The sequence below is a fragment of the Symphodus melops genome (genome assembly GCF_947650265.1).
Source record: "Symphodus melops genome assembly, chromosome: 17".
NCBI lineage: Eukaryota > Metazoa > Chordata > Actinopteri > Labriformes > Labridae > Symphodus > Symphodus melops.
The window spans coordinates 11,670,309-11,688,580 of NC_136707.1; the positions used below are offsets into that span (position 1 = coordinate 11,670,309).

Here is an 18,272-nt window from a genome sequence, read left to right on the forward strand (position 1 = left end):
TTGTATCTTCCATTACTGAAAGCCATTTTCTGATCCATGATTTCTAAAAGTTAAAACCAATTATCCGTGGTCAGACTGTCTTCACCTCTCTATGTGATGCAAAGAGGGGTTTGATTGCATATAAACTGAGGGGGAGAGGCTGCAACGCCCCCTGTGCTTCTTATCAGAGTTGAACAAGCAGACGTGTCTGCAGATTTGATAATGCAGGTCAAGCGAAGAAAACACGCGGGTGAAGTTAGAAGATAAGAACCGTTTAGCTCTGCTTCTTATGTGTGTGAGTATATGGCCTACTCGGCGGTTTCGGTTACTTCAACACATGCACATGTGAAAAATGGCTCATGGGTTGCCACATGCTGAGGTCAGAACTTCTGAAATCGCATCCTGTTAGGTGTTTGCCTCCTCAACTCCTGGCTGCGACTGAAAGGCGATAGTCAAGAGCTCAGGAGCTATATCCATTAATGAAAAGTACAATTATTACTTTTATGTAGGCCTATGTTATTAAATTGTAATTCCTATGTTGCCACTTCCCCATACGATTCTATCTATCTATCTATCTATCATCTGCTGGCTGGCTGGCTGGCCTGCGTGGGACATTGATGCACTTTTACGCACGACACAAGTCTTAAAATAAGTCCTTCACATCAATGAGCGCTTAATTCCCGCCCATCAGCAAGGGAGTAAAACTTTCTTATTACGGTACTACTCTAACCCCACCTCATTTTCACTTAGTCTTGGAAAAAAGTAAACAGCTCAGCTCTGCACACCTTATCGCTCTCGAGCAGGCGCGTAACCACGTTGCGCTATCCACTCTATCTACAAAATAACAAGCCCAGGAGAGAGCTGCATCACAAGAGTTTATGTCGTGTTTGTTCTCCAGTTATGCGTGCAGACATCAGAAAGCAACAGTCTTTCTGTTTGCGGAGAAGACAAAAAGAATGAAATGCAACCACCCGAACCGGTTTGGGACACTTTACGTGATATTTTGCGCCATGATGACAGCTTCAGTCGTCCAGGGCGCACGTTATTTCGAAAAAAAAGGTAGGATAAAGTTTTTGGGAGGCCTTGCTTTGACTTACCTGTACTAAAAAGAAAACTGAACATTAAAGTTTAAAATATCTTGAGACATTAGGTACAGATGAAATCCTTCTAAGTTGGTTCAATCAAGTTATTTTTTATAATAATATCAATCAACAATCAAACCCCAATTATAGCGCCAATTCATTACACATGATATCTCAAGACACTTTACAAAAAGCGGGTAAATACTTTACTCTTTGTTATTTTATATTATGAAAGAGCAGTTAAAAGTAATGTTTTGACTGCCTCTCCACTCATCTGCTGTTCCCCTAACTTCACTTATTCAGTGTCTACACTACTGAAAGAGGTGCCAGAGAACCCAAAGTGCTTTGCTGAGGGCAGAAAAGACTTCACATGCTTCTGGGAGGAAGATGAGGAGAGGGCCGGAACTGTGGATCAGTACTCATTTACATACACCTACCAGTAAGTCACTTTTAGTAGAGGACATAGTCTAAGACGAAACCACGAGGAGCTCAATAGGATCAATTACACTGTAGTTCAAAGCCACTCTTAAGCCCAAGTGTTCGGTTTTCTTCTTCCCTTTTTAGAAATGAACACAGCAACAGTTGCCCATTGCGAGTCCTCCATGCAGCAGGTGGGAAGAGGTTGTTCATGTGCCATCTGAACAGAACCCAGATGTTTGTCCAAATGGACATACAGGTTCTCCGAGAGGGAACACTGATCCACAACCGCAGCCTTCTTGTTGAGCTTGTCTGTAAGTTATTTTCTGTTTCAATCCCACTAAAAAGCACTGTTGACGACTGAAAGGTGTTGCATGACAATTAAGTTTTATTGCTTCTTCTATTCCCGTTTCTGTTTCTTTGAACTACTTCAGTTATGAAATTCTTGATATTTTAAACATTGATTACAATACTGCCTAATATGTCATGTTGTTGCTGACAAAGAAATGTCTCACGGTTTCGGTTTGACAGCCCACAACTTTCATACCAAGGTTTTTGTCTGAAGCTGGAAACTATTTTAAAATGACTTCTTAAAAAACTGAATCTACACTAACTGCCTTGCAAAAAGTATGGCAGATAAATAAAGTTAGCACCTATCTAGTGAACATAGTGAAGCATTTTGACCACAACATACTGTGGGCGGCAGTTGTTCAGTCTGTGCAAACTTTGGCTTGGACCAAATCCATATTGGTCTTGTAGCTGTAGAGGTAACAGTTCACTTCCTAAGCACTGCTGAGTTGCCCCCACCAGGCACCGCCTGCCAACATCTCTGTCTGCAGTCCCCTCAATCTGACGTCTCTCCATTAGGGCATGTTAGTGCTGTTTGTGCATGTGTGTGTATTTCAGCCTACAGTATGTGTAGTTGTTCTTCAAACAACAGAGTGTAAAATTGAATTTCCCCTCATAGGATTAATAAAATAGATATTATTTAACAGCTTTTTTTGTTGAGACCAAAAATCTTATTTTTTAAGCCACTATCAGACTAACCATAACCCTTTGACAAAAAATTAACTACTTATGAAAGCTAATTGTTTTCAGTTTTGGAGGGATGTCTGTGCCATATTGTTTGTTGTGCCTTCCTGGCAAATTAATTGCAATTAATTGTCTCTCTCATGGTAGTTCTTCTAGACCCTCCAGCTAATGTGACAGTGAGTCACCCAGGTCATCAAGGCCAGTTAAATGTTAGCTGGGTGCCCCCCCCTCTGAAGTACATGGATGACAGCATGATGTACGAGGTCAGCTATGCTACAGCTGACAGCCATGTGTGGCAGGTATGCCTGATTAAATAATGCATTGTTGATTGGTAGGTGTCCTTGATGGCCTGTAATGATAAAATGATGATGTTTTGCAGGTAGATGTCGCAAAAGCCTGCTCAAAAATGATCTTGAGAGGTTTGCAGCCAAGTACAAATTACAAGGTGCGAGTTCGTGTAAAACTGGATGGGATTAGCTATAATGGCTATTGGAGTGCCTGGAGTGACCCTGTGTACATGGAAACACTGCCTGCAGGTAGTTACTGATTCAGTTATGGGATACAAAGATGTGATAAATGCCTGACCTCCAAGCAGCATTCCTTGGCATTTATTCCAAGAGGTGTTTGCTGAACAGTATTAGTCCAATGTGTTTGATCTTTCAACTTTTTATGACCATGCTGTGCCTCTACCAGAACTAGACCTTCTCATCGTGTCCCTGACTCTCATAATCTCCTTCATCCTCATTGTGGTGTCGCTCACAGTGCTCCTGTACCACCGCAGGTAAATCATCCAGGACAAAATAGCAGATCTACCACTCTATATGTCACTGCCAGAAACCTTTCTGCAATGTTTAATGGATAAAGGAAACACTGAATTTTCTGCATCTGTATTTTTTCAGATTTCTTGTGAAGAAAATTTGGCCAAATATTCCAACTCCTGACTGCAAGTTCCATGGTCTTTTTACTGTCTATGATGGAGACTTTGAGGTAAGCAAGACAACTGCACAGCCTTGCTAGAGGCTTTACAAGGCTTATATTAACAACATGCATAACCACAGTGATCATTCTTTCAAACTGATCTTTAGTATTTAATTTATTGCTGTATTTTGTTTGTTAGCATGCTAACATTTGCATAAGAAATTAACTAATAAAGAAGACCTTTATTTGAAGATGGACCTTTACTTATCTATTCACAAATGACAACACCAAGACATTACTGGATATGAGAGGAAAACTATCTATATTTGAATAAAGGCAAGGACATTTCTAGTTTTCACAATCCTTTGGGGGTTTTTTTCTGTACAGGAGTGGTTGGGGCAGTCCAATGGAGGCTTAAGGTTGACAAGAGGTTTTTTCAACTCAGAAGAATGCCCTTCTCCCCTGGAAGTCCTCTCAGAGCTAAGCCTGTGCCCCTCACTGCCTTCCCCGCCTCTGCCACCAAAGGCCTCTAGGGCTTTGACCCTTGGAAAACAGAACAACATGGATATAAAGAAAAGGCTGGAGAAGAGAGAGATGACTGAAATGGTTGATTCCGCTGGGATGGAGGGATCAAGAGCCGCACCACATGATCACTGGCTAATGGACTGTTTACGGGCGCTCCAACAAGACACAATTCCCAGCTCCCAGTCTTCTCTTCTGGAATCTCAAGATGCTTATGTGACCCTCAGTGCCAATAACTGCAGCAACACTGAACACCTGGATGACATTCTAGAGGAGGCCTCGCCCCTTGAGGCGTTATTTGCCTCCAGAAAGACAGTGTCATCTGAATCTCATTCTGACCTGGGATCTGTTCAGCAGAACTCCGGGTCAGGTCGACTGTCATCGCAGTCCAGCTTTGATTACCCAAACCATACCTGGATGCCTGGAGGCCCTGCAGAATGCACCTACATGGCAGTGGCAGACTCAGGAGTCTCTATGGATTACAGCCCCATGAGCAGAGCAGATGACATTGGAAAAATGGTTATCTACGCCAATGAGTACAAGAATGACATCCCTGCTCATGGGAGACCATTCTTGTTGAGGCAGCATCCTTGCCATGATGTTGACAGCTGAGAGGCAGTAAAGCTGGACAGTTTGAACATGGACTAGTGCTAAAAACAGACCGTGAAGAGCAGTGAATTCAACCATAAGCTACAGTATTTCAAATCAACTGTAAATAAGGTGTACAAAGGATTCCGAAGCAGACTTTAAGTATAGGACAGGTGATACTCTATATTTTCTGTATTTTAAGAAAATCTAAAAAAAACAACAACAAAAAAAAGACAAAGGCTCAATGCCTTTGAGTCAATGCTTTGAAATACTGTAGACCACTTACTTTTGTCTACAGCTACGCAAGCATCAGTGTGAGGCTATACTTACGTTACTTAAATGTTATAAGAATGATCTCTTGCTCGTATTTGACTTGTAAATATGTTCAACTCAACTTCTACATAGAAATTTGGCTCTGAATGCAGTGCACATCTTCCATCACATCAGTCCCTGACCACAGATCAATGGATTAGCTGTTATATTGTCCATCATTAAATCAGTGCCCATGACCACCTCTGTAAACACAACTTGACATCTTGAGGAGTGAAGGCAGCACAGTTTGTTTTTTTAAATAAATGCTACCATTATAGTGACAGTGGCTTTAAAATGCTACCATTTTGATGTTCAGCATGTTTGTCATGTTCCCCATCAGAGGTGAAACACATTGTAAAAAGACTTCCCAACATGTTCCAGTCTGGAACACGTTCATTCCAATTGCTACACTTCCATTATGGTTAAAAATGTCTGGACTGTGTTCCTATTCAAATAAACATAGTTGCTGCATTTAAATCACAATTGTATTACCATAAATAATAAGTTACACATTTTCATAAGTTCCCAAATGAATATGGATGGTTTGACTTACATTGACCAAAAACTGTCCAGCTCTCAGAGGAAATTTGAATCTGTCTGAAGATATCTAACTGCATCACCAGAAAAAGATCACATTTTAAAAAAGGGATAAAGCAGGGAGAACAAGTTCAAATCTTCAAACCAAGTTATTGTCTCTAACAAATAGTTTTATGATTTGAACTTTGCATTACAGTATATTTATATTTTACTCCTTGTCTTCATTTTGAAGAGCAGTCCCAAATATTATTCTGTACAGATGTTTATTAAATAATGTAGCAGTTCTTTAACAGTGATATCAGCCATTTAAGTCCAATGTCTCACCCGCTTCAGCATCAGGAGTTCCACACCTAAAGACCACTAATAGTTTTACAAGATGTATATGTGAAAAAACAAAAAAAACATTATATCCTTTCTTTTAAAGTTTTTTTTTGTTTGTTTTTTTAACCCAGACTAAGACTTTTCTTAGATTGGGCCCTGGAAATAACATTTTGTAGCAACTGTTCAATGAATGACAAACACATTACTCCATGTCTATGAACTTTTTTTATTGTTTGACATTTCAAGTCATTAAATGTTGTACATGTCAAACCACTGCTGTCTTGTTAACTGATATGTGAATGTGGAGAACATAAAACAATATATTTCATTAGTATAAAGACAACAAGGCTGGATGAAATTCCTGAGGCATCACATATCAGCTATAGAAAAGGCAAGACTGCTCTATAGCATGGATAAAAAAGGCATTGCCTGAATTTAGCAACTACAAGGAACTAAGACAGTGCAGCAGGCACTATTATAGATAAGTATTATTAGAAATACCTAATTGCTTTAACTCAATGCTGAGCAATGCCAAACACAGCACATTTTGGAACAAAACTAGTTCCTGCGTGAACTAAATGACTCTCAAAAACTATACTGCTCAAGTCTTTGGTGCAAACACATTTATATCGATTTAAACTCCATTAAACCGTCAGGAAAAATTAACAGCTTCCACTCTTGGTTCTTACTTAGCCTGTCCTTATGGTCTTCGGTACAAGAGGGTTGGGTGTTGACTGTCGTCGAGAGGAAAATGTGCCACACCTCCTGTAGTCCAGCTGCTGCAGCTTCATAGCTTCTGTCTTTGTCCAGAGTACAACGAACCTGGAAATAGCGATCAAGGATATCAAGGACCGGATCTGTTGCAGCGGCCTCTCCACCTGCTTTCTCAGTATCCACGTCTGACTGAAAGGAGGCTATGAAGCGGCAGGGGGCGGAAGTGGAGGAGCGTTGTTTCAGGAGTTGTGTGAGGAAGGCAGCACTGTCGCACAACAATGCAGCCAGGTGTGCTGCACAGGACAGCTCTCCTGGGTAAAATCCAGCAGTGGTGCCACCTACAGGATTGCACATGTAGCCCTCTAGCCTGTCAACTATGATCAGTGAGGGAGGTGTCGGAGATATGTTGATGGACTCATGAAGGCTGGCCAACTGCTGAAGCAGCTCCTCCACTCTGCAGGGATAGCAAAACTTGATTTTCTTGGAAAGAAGAAAAAGAAAAACTGCATTGAGTGACACAAAATCTTTAAATTATGGTATCTGGTAAAAATGCAGTGTTTTCCACACAGTCATATTTGATTTATTCATAAAATTGGAGTGTGAGAGAGAAAGAGAGAGAGAGAGAGAGGGAGTGAGTGAGTGCAGGTGCATGCAAGGACCTCATGGCTCAGTGAAACACCCCTCTTGTGTCTGTTGACATGCGTGGATAAATTGAGCAGATTTGAGTTGTTCATTGCAAAAACTGAAGTAGTTTAGAGGGGGAAACAAATTTGATAAAAATACAAATAAGAGTAAGAAAAAAAGAATGCCAAACTTCTCTGTTTTGAAAAAAAAAGCATAAAATGTTAGTAAACATTTTTACATTTTATAAAACACAAATACAAAAACAAAACAATGTTTCCAAGGACAAAAATAAATAAACATTTATAAGATGTGAAACACTTTCACAGGTGTTTTTACAAGTGAGTGTAATGTGAAACACTTTTGAAAGTGTGTTTAAAGGGAATGTACTAAAATAATGGTTGAACTTTCGGAACATTTTTTTTTTAGTTTGGGTCAGCAGATATGGAAATGCTTCCGGTCAGAGAATCAGGACAGGAGAGGATTCATAGCTCAAGGGTTTTATTCTGTGAGAGAGCGGTAGATATGTGTGGAAGACTTAAGCCTTATAAAGTCAGAGCTTGTTCATTCTGGACACATGCATTTTTAATGAAATCTTTGATCAGCTTAAATAAAGAGTAAATACTGTTAATGTTAGAAATGGCAGCTTGTCCTAATAAAGATGACAGACACCAGGCGAGATTCTGTGGGCATAAAGAAATTAGTTATGGTTTCATTAAAATTCAATATCTTATATGTATTTATTATATTTAAATGTTTTCGTGAAAATAAACTCAGTATTATAAAAATGTTCAATTGAAATTATGCCATTATTTCCTGCCGATAAATCCTCAGCCGTTGCTTAGCTGCATGTTTCAGTGTCGCAACAACAATGAGATTACTGTGAGGGAGCGAGTAGTGTCCGAAATGTTTCTGAGTGAGAGCATTATATAGTCCACTAAATTAAACTCACTATATAGTGAGTAGGGAATGAGTGAGTGATTTCAGACACAGCCACCGCCTTTCTGTCAAAACAACATAATTGACGCCAGGTTTTTTTTTTGTAAATTTGTTTGGGTACTGGCAAAAGTTTTCTGCCGACAGTAAATTTGCCTCTGTTCTCCAAAGTGTTTTGCATCTTGAAAATGAGTTTTTCTGGAATGTAAATTAGTTCTGTCCTCGGTAAAAGTGTTTTACTTTTGTAATTGTTTTTCTTAAAATGTAAACATTTTTTAGCAAAATGTAAATCTGTTTCAAGCTTTGCAAAAGTGTTTCAAACTTTGCACTTCGCAGCCACTGTAGAATAGTCATGTTCTTGCTGTTTATGTCAAACACTTTTGACATAGTAAATGTGAAATGAGCATTCCAGTGCATAAGTGTAAGTATTAAAACATATTTGATGATTAAAATTGAGAATTGAAAATCAAAAGTATGACTTTAAACATACCGCAAAATATTAAGAGACATTGTAAGCTACTGGAGAGGTAAAACATCAGAGATATTCCACAACCTGACGACCTGAGTACTGTTTACAAATAATGGTTTATTGGTCTAAAATCTAAATAAATAGCAAGTTTACCATGAAAACAACTAATGGGGACAGCGTTAGCTCAGTCTGTAGGGCCTTGGGTTGGGAACCGGAGGGTTGCCAGTTCATGGAAAATTGGTCCTGTAGCTGGAGAGGTGCCAGTCCACTTCCTGAGCACTGCCGAGGTGTCTTTAAGCAAGGCACTAAACCCCAAAACTGCTCTGGAGCGTCCCTCACTCTGAGACCTCTCCATTAATGCATGTCACTAGGATCCTGTTTGTGCATGAGTGTGTATTTCAGCCTGTGTGTGTGTTAATGTCAATGAAACAGAGTGTAAAGCGAATTTTCTTTCTACAAAGTATAAATTAAATTAAGCAAAGAAAAAGTAATGTGACTTTTGTACCTTAAGGCTCTCTGGGCTCAGGTTGGGTATACATTTCTGCAGAGACACTGGCAGGCTTTGAATTTGTGTTGCAGTGAAGAACATCACTTTCATCCCCATGTCGGCAGCTGTCACGGCAGTGAGAAGGAGCAAAGAGCGGCTAATGCTGATGTCTCCCAGTACCAGCGCGCCACTGCTCGACCATGATGGTACGACTTTGAAGTCATCCTCTGAGCCTGTTTTTGACATGAACGTCCTAAACACAAGTGCTAAAATATCTGCCATGACGAACACTGACACACATCAAATCTTCCTCGACGAACGCCTTGATGATAATAGTGTTAATGCAATAGTGTTAAAAGTGACCCGCGTTTGTTTTCATGTTGCACAGTGGTGTTCATGCTGTTTCTGTCCTTGAAAAACAGACCAGATGCGCGCTACCGTTCCGCCTCGGTTGTTTGTATGTCCGCAAAGTATCTCTCTTCATTATGTAATAAACGAAAGGCCATGCATTTAAGATTGTGGTCTGCACTGATACAACAACGTTTAAAAAACTGTTCCATTGATAGACAGTAGAAAATGCTTCATTATTTATGCTTCCTGTAAGATTTGACAACTTCCGGGATGCAGGGTAACAACATCAGCTGTCTAGGCCAAGATGGCGGATAGCCTGGCAGAATTAGAAGATCCCGTGTACTCTGACCAAGCCGAGGACCAGGGGAAATGTGGATTGAGGCGCTGCAGAGGACGACCCAGGCTGACAGACTCCGACCGAGCCAAGAGACGGCTTGAATCTCGTAAGAAGTATGACGTGAGGCGGGTGTACCTCGGAGAGTCACACAAGCTGTGGAGTGAGCTGCGGAAGAGGACCAGTCTGAGTGATGCTGGTCTTGCAGAATATCTGATTTTGCTCAATTCCACGTATGGAGAAAAATGCCAGCAAGAAAACTGCGGGTAAGCCAGAGCAATACCGTGTTTTTGTTTCATTGTTTTCACAAGGTAGGCTTCCTTACAAGAGCAGGTACGTCTATGAACATAAGCTGTCTGCCACTAATCTTTTTTGCACCCCTTTTTAGTTACTTATTATTTATAACCTATGGAAACAAATAAAGTAACCTGAACATGAACCTGGCTTTTGGTTGAGCAGATTTTTAATAAATTTGATAGCTGATGAGTCATTTTCCCAATGTTTTGTTCAATACAAGGAAGAAGATACCTTCAGAAGACTCTGCAAAACACAGAAAGAAAAAAGGTAAGTGTTGATATGGGCAGATGTGGAAATGCATTTTTCTTAATCTGTCTCATCAGTGTGTGAGAGATAGTTCATTTAGTCATTTTGTTATGGATTGTTAAAATTAAACTTTTTGAACGTTTCACACTTAGAGACCGCGCTGCTGATCTTTGCTGATTCTTTTTCTAATGACAGCAATTGCAAACCTGGGGAGATTCTTCAATTTTTTTCAAAAAGTAACTCTTGATCATCAGTAAGTCTTACTTACATCCCACATACAGGTGATCTCGACAAATACTGTTTCGAAGTGAATGTTTAATATTCTATGATTGGCTGAAATAAAGGACTTTTTAAAACTTTAAAACACATTAATTAGGTAAATTAGGTATCTGATTTATATCATAGGTATATCTGACTCAGTCCAATGTAATAAGTACTGCCAACATTTATGTGAATGTTTGTTGCTTGTTTGTCTTGTTTTAATAAACACAATAAAAAAAGAAAAAGTCCTTGGGTTTGTTTTGCATTGCAATGCAGATCTAGCCACAGGTATTCAGAGGCTTTTCAACCCGAAGTTGTTGTTACAATAATAACAATAAATCAAGATCCTACAAAAATATCTCAAACTTTCCTCTTAATCTGATGTCTTCCTACTTATTGACGTTATTTGTCACCTAGACAGGAAGGCCCGTGTGTCCAGCCTGCAGAGCCTGGTGTGTTGGTACCAGGAGCACTCCAGTTCCTGCCCTCATGAGCCCCAGCTGAGAGCGCTGGAGCACCAGCACAGCTCCTCCACCACTGCTATCTGGCAATGTGACTCAAACCACTCATTTGTGCAATACCTTTTCTCTCCCCCGAGGGAGTCAGGGGACTCTGAACATGAGCAGGAAGTGAATGGGGATGATTATGAAGAGCATGCAGCAAAAACAGACATGCCTGTGGCTGCAGGCTTAGTGGACAGGAGGAGAAAAAAAGAGTCTAACAGTCATTTGAAAGGTGCAAAAAAAACCTTTATTCCCCTACTCTTTAGGCTTAGTTAAAAGTGTATCTGTAGCTTTCTGGATACCTTGGTTAATCAATGCATTTGTATTGATCTTTTTTTTCTGTAGATGTGGAAAGAAATTTGGATAATTCCGAATTAGGACTTGCCACCATGAGCCCATTAGAACATGCTGCAACTTTTAACCATCCTCCTAGTATGGAAGCTTCCTCCAAGGATGTCCCACTTACAGGAGAGCCTGCCTGGGAAATGGAGATGGCCATGGAACCAGAGCAAAGCTCCCCTGCGGCACAGTTTCACTCCGTATCCTCAGAGGAAGAGGCGGAGGAGGCACAGGATCTGAGGCAAGGCAGAGATGAGGGACAAGAAGAAGAACTGAGAACTTTACCCCATGGTTATGAGTGTGCTGCTGAGACAGTGTCTCTGACTGATAAACTGAAGAAGACAGATGAGTGCTTGGCGCTATCAAAGAGCTTCAGTGGCTCAGTCAGACTGAGTGCTCAGCCAGAGCTGTCAGTCCCTCCACCCATACAACAGCAGAGCGAGCTGTTTGACCGGCAGACTCTGCAGACAATGGTGACCAGCTGTGAGATTCCTGACCAGAGGACAGCTTTGGAAGGCTCACAGGTAGATGAAGGAGTACCCTGCAGAGTAGTTAGTACTCTTTTGTAATTACAAATCTATTTTCTCAAAAGATGCCATCTTTTTCCATCTCTAGCTAATTATCATCACTGGCCCTAGTTATGAGACTCTGACCTCAGAGGGCATCCAGCTCAGCATGGGTGGTGGAAATGTAGAGGAAGTCACCTGCACCGTCATCGGGGGCGTCGCCTACAACCCGGTTTGCGGATCCGACTCAAAACTCAGAACATCAGAAGATGAAGACTTCATGACAGGTGCACTTTTATGAGAACCACAGCTCTTTTTTTTTTCTTTTTTTTGCACCGTTTTTAAAAAAAGCACATGCTGGCTAAATCTCAGAATAGGACTGCAGATTAAGATTGAGTGTAGGCTTCATTGGCGGCTACCTATAAATGTTTATAGTTCCAGGTGGACCCCAAAAAAGTGGGAATTTAATGTTAAATTGTATACCAAACCTTTTTTGTATAGCACCACAAAAACTAGCAGCATTAGTCTTATGTTAAATTGTATATGTATCATTTAAAGTATTTAACTTTAATTCAAAATTTCCTTGCTCATATACCCAATTTTCCCTTTGCACTAGATTCTTGATCTCAACAGTCTGTCTGCAGGCTGACATTATGAACTGTTGTATTATGGATAAAGTGACTGACTTTTAGAGCATACTGTATAATGGGGTATTTACATATTTTACTTAATATGGTTAAAGGTGGGGAAAACAAGCAGACTTAAAAAAAAAAAGTGTTGATTTAGTGTATTGCAAACAGACTTGGTAAAGACGTCATGGCATACATGAAGAATGTGATCAAAACAAAAGATTAGGTCCCATGCTTCAATGGCCTCTACAGCGTCTCCACTGACTATGTTAGTGTTATAAAAGGCTGTGAAATCCACTCCTCACCTACAGTGTGCTTTATTGATTGATCCAACATCTGCTTCAGTCACTTTGTAATCCTGTTTTTCGCACCGTTTCTCTGCAGGCTTGAGTGACAAACAGCTGCTGCAGCCTGCTGTTGATGTTTTGGAGCTGGATAGTGACAGAGGGCTGCAGCGTAGTTTTAGCAGGTGGGTGCCCCTCATTGTCCACATTGTGAATTTTATGGCTTTAACAAACACCAACTTTTGTCAGCCAAATAGTTGCTTTCATGGCTCAGTCAGACAAAGCTTTGACTGTTTACACTTTTTTCAGATCAGTAACGCAATTAACTTCTACAGCTGCCTTCCTGAGTGTTAAAGTTTAAGATTAAAATGTTCCAATAGGTACATACAACATGTAACGATACAGGTTAATAAGAGAAGACAGAAGACATTGAAACAAACATTGTCCATTACATCAGGTCATGATTTGTGTGCCTTATCTGAAACATTAACGTTAATGAGTGTTTTCATGAGAGCTACCATCCAACAGGAAGTTAAAACATTTAGCGCTGGCTGCTTTTTTTGGTTTTGAGTCACAGGAAAATCATTTTTATTATCATACTTAGTCCAATTATCATGTAAGTCAGCCAATGAGTTAAACTGATAAACTGAACTCAGATGCACTACTGATACTGTGAACTAAGTCTGCAATTTTTTTCAGTGTCAGGTCCAAAAGAAACAGGCGAGGCCCTGTGATTGAGGCAGATGGGATGCTCAAGATGTTCCACTGTCCATATGAGGGCTGCAGTCAAGTCTATGTAGCTATTAGCAGCTTTCAGGTATAGCAATAGCTCTTTAATTATGCCTTAAATGTCAGTTTCAGCTGGAGTATGATTCATTTATTTTTAAATGCCTCTTTCCTCTCTGCAGAATCATGTCAACCTAGTTCATAGGAAAGGGAGAACAAAAGTTTGCCCCCATCCAGGCTGTGGAAAAAAGTTCTACCTATCAAACCACCTGCAGCGCCACATGATCATCCACTCAGGTGTGCTGCTAACATGGACATGCCTTTCATATTGTCTTAAATGAATCTAGTATTTGGAAAATCTAACAGTCTATTTTCAGGGGTGAGAGATTTCATCTGTGAGACTTGTGGCAAATCCTTTAAGCGTAAGAATCACCTGGAGGTTCACAGGCGGACCCACACAGGAGAAACACCACTTCAGTAAGTTTCAGTTTTTTGTTCATAGCAGGTTGGCCTAAAGATCCAGTGTGTGACACTTGAACTGAGTCAGTGTTGGGTTATTGGACCTGGATTCATTTCCTTTTTATTTTACAGATATCATATTGAACAAGGATTCAAAAAACGTGAAAACAACATGGCCTATAATAATCAACACAATGATCATCCCTTTCTGTTCTTCCATGCTCTCTGTCCATCTTGCCTTTTCATTGATTTCATCCATCAGGTGTGAAATCTGTGGCTACCAGTGTCGCCAGCGTGCATCATTGAATTGGCACATGAAGAAACATACTTCAGAAGCCCACTACAACTTCACCTGTGAGTTCTGCGAGAAGAGGTTTGAGAAGCTGGACAGTGTTAAATTCCACAAGCTAAAGAGCCACCCGGACAAGCAGACAACATGAGAGGCTCAGGAACCTGGTGTTAGGAGCTAACGTTGGTCAAACGAGGTTGGCTTTCAGAAACCAAAGGACAACTTCTAATGAAGAGACATCATTTTTGTGTGTCTTGCTTCTTGTGTCCAGGAGGGTATGAACATCACCTGTGAACACACCAGCAGTTGATAAAGGCATAAATGGCAATGTCTGACAGCAGTGCAGGACACCAGCTGTTTTAGAATCAAGTGCCCAAAAATGCTTTTTACATATTTGATACAGCCAGAAAAATCAAAATCAATTGTTGGTCTATGGTGTTCAATGACCTTTTGCCTAAACCCTCCTCCAAACACTGTTCTGTTCTGCTAACCCTAAGTATGTAATGGATAGAGAAATGCTCTCTGTGAAAAGACTCTTTTCAAACCATTCTTTAACCAAAGTCATGAGCCAATAAAGAATGGATGGATAAAGAATGGATCAAACTATATTTAAGTGCTCTAAAAAAAAATAGCATGGCCAGCTAGCTAGCATATATCAGTACCCAGATGTTACTTTCAATAGTAACATCATTTCAAACTACATTGGCCTAATGTAACAACTGTTACAATATGGTAACCCTGAATGTCCACTCTGTTGAATTTCCCCACTGTGTTGGAGTTGGTCCACAATGCTGCTATATTCGTATGGACGAACATTGACTCTCTGTTTTGCTCCTTGTAGGCTTCAAGACGTGTTAGATTCTAAAACAAAGACATACACACTGTTGAAAATAAGACATAAATAACTTGTCTTGTCTGAGTGTGACAGCTAAAGATATTTTACATTTGAACAAATCAAAGCCTACTACTTTCATTATTAAACTGAATAAATTTTTTTTACAGTTTTAAACACCCATACAAATACATTACTGTGTCTTTTTTTCCAAGATTTGAAAATGTAGCTTCAGCTTTTGTCATTAATGCATGCAGCCATTAAAGGCAGGGTTGGTTTCTCCAGATACACTTTTTAAGATTTTTTTATTTACCGGTATTTATTTTTAATTGTCTTTAGGTCCTGAGAATTAATAAAAATAATAACAATAATGAGCTGAACTCCGCTTCTGGACCAAAGGCGCTAGTGCATGTAAGTGAGGGGTGTGGCTTTTGAGAGAACACAGAGGGGAGAGATTGAGTTAAGACGGAGCACGGAGGGATTGCTACGTTCAAAATCATGCTAGTTTTTGAAAATGACCAACCCTTACTTTAAGTTCATATTATGTTTTACTTCTAATGAAGTGGATCATTTCAGAAATATAGATGTTTATTAAAAACAGTCCTGAGAAAAGTATTATTGATTTAACAAATACACTTTGATGACCATAAAAACTTTATGCAAAAGGCCCATTAGTTGGTTTTAAAGGGTGAATCTGTATGAAACACTGGTATGATACATCTGATACTAAGGCTGCGGAGTCAGATATTTTCTATGTGACTCATTTGATTTTTCAAATCAGATTTTGGACACTTTTATCTATTGCTTCCCTGAGGAGTCAGATACAGGCCATATTTAAAAAAAGCAATGTGAGCAGCCGAACAAAACAAAATCCCATTTTAACAAATTTTCAGAACTGAGCATTAAAGCTTGCAGTGTGAACGCAGCTGTACTGTGTTGTTGTAGGCAATGTATACACCCAAAAAGAAAGATGATCAATTATAAACCAGTGTTGTGGCTAATTATGAGATATAACAATACTTGAAATCAATTATGGTAGAATGTGGTTTAAAAAATGTTAGCCACTTCATTCAGTCTATTTAAATTTGTGTTGCGTCTGTTGTAGAGCCAAGAGATCTGCCTGGATGTAACGTTTCCCACTATCAGAGTCCTGACTCACAGGACCAGAGGACTCAAAGTCCTGTGAGTTTAATGTGACAATTTCTCAGGAAAGCTCAATTTAGTTCTCTTGTGTCCCTTGCTGGACTGGTGGGTGTTTAGTTTTAGGCTTTTGCACTTTTTTGTCATTCTCCTGTCACCTCTGTTTACTGATGACTCACTTAAGTGAAAATGAGTCATATTTGTATTGTGCAGATTTTCTAAAGGATGTTTTGTTTGATATGAATGGTTAATAATTTGCAGCGTGTACTTGTGTCTTATATAACTTACTCAAAGATGTGTGTTTGTGACAAAGTGTGGGTGCACATAATTAGTAAGAAAAGGCATGACAGGCATAAGTGCCATGACACACAGTCATTGAGTGACATCACAGATATGGCACCCTTTGAAAGTGTTGGATGTTTAAATGGTTTCTGAATGTTTGCATAAAGGATTGGCTTGGAGAAAACACATAGTTTGACGTCAGATTTCAAAGAAATTATAACTGCTATTTATATCAAATTTGTATGTTTTGATTTTTTTTCTAAGGCCCTCTCCATGCGTATTCATAGAAGTTATAAATAAAATGTTATTGCTCCAGTTACATGATTTGACTGATCAGTGTTCTTCTTTTATTAATCATCAAACCAATTTGCGTCTTTTGGACAGACGTCAGCGACAGTATGTCCATTTATTTAAGTAACATGACATTCAGTTGAAACACGGTCCAATGAGGGAAACCTGAGGCCAAAGTTTGAGCAGCATTCAACCCATTGATGATACAGTTTTCCATCAATGAAATCAAACTTGGATGTGGAGACTGAACCAGACAGCTTTCTGATAAAGAAGTATTAAACATAACTTCAGGCAAAGCATGATAAGTTAATATTGACATTATTTTTCAACTAAACTAAATATTACACTGAATTGCAACTATAAGATTAAAGAAAAAGTAGACAACACTACCCTCCCAGCTCAAACAGATGTTGACAAAGCCTTTATATAGCCAACAGACAAATCACACAGAACCACTACCCGAATAGTTCAAAGACCTGACTGAACTGTAGCTATTGAATGGGTGGAAAACACAAAAAACAGACAGAAAAGTAAAGAAGAACTTCATATTTTATTCAGACTTGCAACTGATTTGAATATTGTCGGTATTTGCATGTACACACGAGATTCAGCAGGGTATTGAATGAGGTGCAGCCTTGAGTAATCATCAAAGCGAGCATTCTACCCTATTGTGGTTTGCATGAGTACGCACCTTTTTAACACGTCATCCAGATAAACAACTCCTTTTATCTTGCTATGATATGGAAAAAACGCATCACTTATGTGCTCATGGTTGCACAAAATTTAGCTCAGCAGGAGTAACGCCTTGTGTAAAAATGTCAAAATAGGAATTTTAAACTAGCGAATTCCTTGTCGTTTTAACTCGAAGTGTAAACTACATTTTCATGACAGTCAAAAAACATTGCTGTGGGTAGGGTAAAATGATAGACAGCTACAGTACTGCTGTAGCTTCACACCTGCTTAATTGTCTATTATTAAATGATGGATTTTTGTTAATGCAACAATGGACATTACCATATACAGTGTGACTAATAAACTGCTAAAAAAAACACTTAAACAACACAATGTAATTCCAAGTTAATCGCACTTCTGTGAAATCAAACTGTCCACTTTGGAAGCAATACTGATTGCCAATCAATTTCACATGCTGTTGTGCAAATGGAACAGACAGTAGGTGGAAATTATGGCCAATTAGCAAGACACCCCCAATAAAGGAGTAGTTCTGCAGGTGGTGAACCCAGACCACTTCTCAGTTCCGATGCTTTCTGGCTGATTTTTTGGTCACTTTTGAATGCTAGCCGTGCTTTCACTCTCGTGGTAGCACAGGTGGCTCAGGTAGTGCAGCTCATCCAGGATTGCGCATCAATGCGAGCTGTGGCAGGAAGGTTTGCTGTGTCTGTCAGCGTAGTGTCCAGAGCATGGAGGCGCTACCAGGAGACAGGCCAGTACATCAGGAGATGTGGAGGAGGCCGTAGGAGGGCAACAACCTAGCAGCACGACCGCCACCTCCACCTTTGTGCAAGGAGGAACAGGAGGAACACTGCCAGAGCCCTGCAGAATGACCTCCA

The 18,272-nt window shown here is 39.8% G+C and overlaps 4 protein-coding genes across 5 annotated transcripts in view; 2 read left to right on the forward strand and 2 right to left on the reverse strand.

Moving 5' to 3' along the window:
- Window positions 1-18,272, reverse strand: part of elof1 (elongation factor 1) — a 383,117-nt gene that overhangs the window by 21,714 nt on the left and 343,131 nt on the right. The gene's annotated exons all lie outside the window — the stretch shown is intronic.
- Window positions 742-5,981, forward strand: epor (erythropoietin receptor). The gene is made up of 8 exons (XM_079366871.1): window positions 742-1,038; window positions 1,365-1,500; window positions 1,626-1,792; window positions 2,658-2,809; window positions 2,890-3,046; window positions 3,204-3,291; window positions 3,410-3,497; window positions 3,816-5,981. Exons 1-8 carry the CDS (start codon window positions 858-860, stop codon window positions 4,560-4,562), a joined length of 1,716 nt encoding a protein of 571 aa, XP_079222997.1. The 5' UTR covers window positions 742-857; the 3' UTR covers window positions 4,563-5,981.
- On the reverse strand, window positions 5,915-9,424 carry swsap1 (SWIM-type zinc finger 7 associated protein 1). 2 transcript variants are annotated; one of them, XM_079366888.1, is made up of 3 exons: window positions 9,299-9,424; window positions 8,954-9,168; window positions 5,915-6,902 (listed from the first exon to the last, which is right to left on the reverse strand). In XM_079366888.1, the coding sequence occupies exons 1-3, from the start codon at window positions 9,312-9,314 to the stop codon at window positions 6,333-6,335; spliced, it is 801 nt and encodes a 266-aa protein (XP_079223014.1). In that variant the 5' UTR covers window positions 9,315-9,424; the 3' UTR covers window positions 5,915-6,332. The 2 variants fall into 2 exon arrangements, with proteins under 2 accessions (XP_079223014.1, XP_079223013.1); XM_079366887.1 differs by having other exon boundaries at window positions 8,954-9,424.
- On the forward strand, window positions 9,453-16,737 carry znf653 (zinc finger protein 653). Its single transcript, XM_079366836.1, has 10 exons — window positions 9,453-9,886; window positions 10,138-10,184; window positions 10,842-11,159; window positions 11,273-11,790; window positions 11,882-12,059; window positions 12,786-12,870; window positions 13,385-13,502; window positions 13,594-13,708; window positions 13,789-13,888; window positions 14,133-16,737. The coding sequence occupies exons 1-10, from the start codon at window positions 9,591-9,593 to the stop codon at window positions 14,308-14,310; spliced, it is 1,953 nt and encodes a 650-aa protein (XP_079222962.1). The 5' UTR covers window positions 9,453-9,590; the 3' UTR covers window positions 14,311-16,737.

What these genes read in the sequence shown, in the direction of transcription:
- znf653 (XM_079366836.1), top strand. Translation starts at nt 9,591, where the DNA reads ATGGCGGATAGCCTGGCAGAATTAGAAGATCCCGTGTACTCTGACCAA. An exon ending in AAAACACAGAAAGAAAAAAG is followed by an intron (nt 10,185 to 10,841) that starts GTAAGTGTTGAT and finishes TTTGTCACCTAG; the next exon opens with ACAGGAAGGCCCGTGTGTCC. An exon ending in CTGCAGCGTAGTTTTAGCAG is followed by an intron (nt 12,871 to 13,384) that starts GTGGGTGCCCCT and finishes AATTTTTTTCAG; the next exon opens with TGTCAGGTCCAAAAGAAACA.
- epor (XM_079366871.1), top strand. Translation starts at nt 858, where the DNA reads ATGTCGTGTTTGTTCTCCAGTTATGCGTGCAGACATCAGAAAGCAACA. An exon ending in TCATTTACATACACCTACCA is followed by an intron (nt 1,501 to 1,625) that starts GTAAGTCACTTT and finishes TTCCCTTTTTAG; the next exon opens with AAATGAACACAGCAACAGTT. An exon ending in CATGGAAACACTGCCTGCAG is followed by an intron (nt 3,047 to 3,203) that starts GTAGTTACTGAT and finishes TGCCTCTACCAG; the next exon opens with AACTAGACCTTCTCATCGTG.
- swsap1 (XM_079366887.1), bottom strand. Translation starts at nt 9,217, where the DNA reads ATGGCAGATATTTTAGCACTTGTGTTTAGGACGTTCATGTCAAAAACA. An exon ending in TGAGCCCAGAGAGCCTTAAG is followed by an intron (nt 6,903 to 8,953) that starts GTACAAAAGTCA and finishes CTTCTTTCCAAG; the next exon opens with AAAATCAAGTTTTGCTATCC.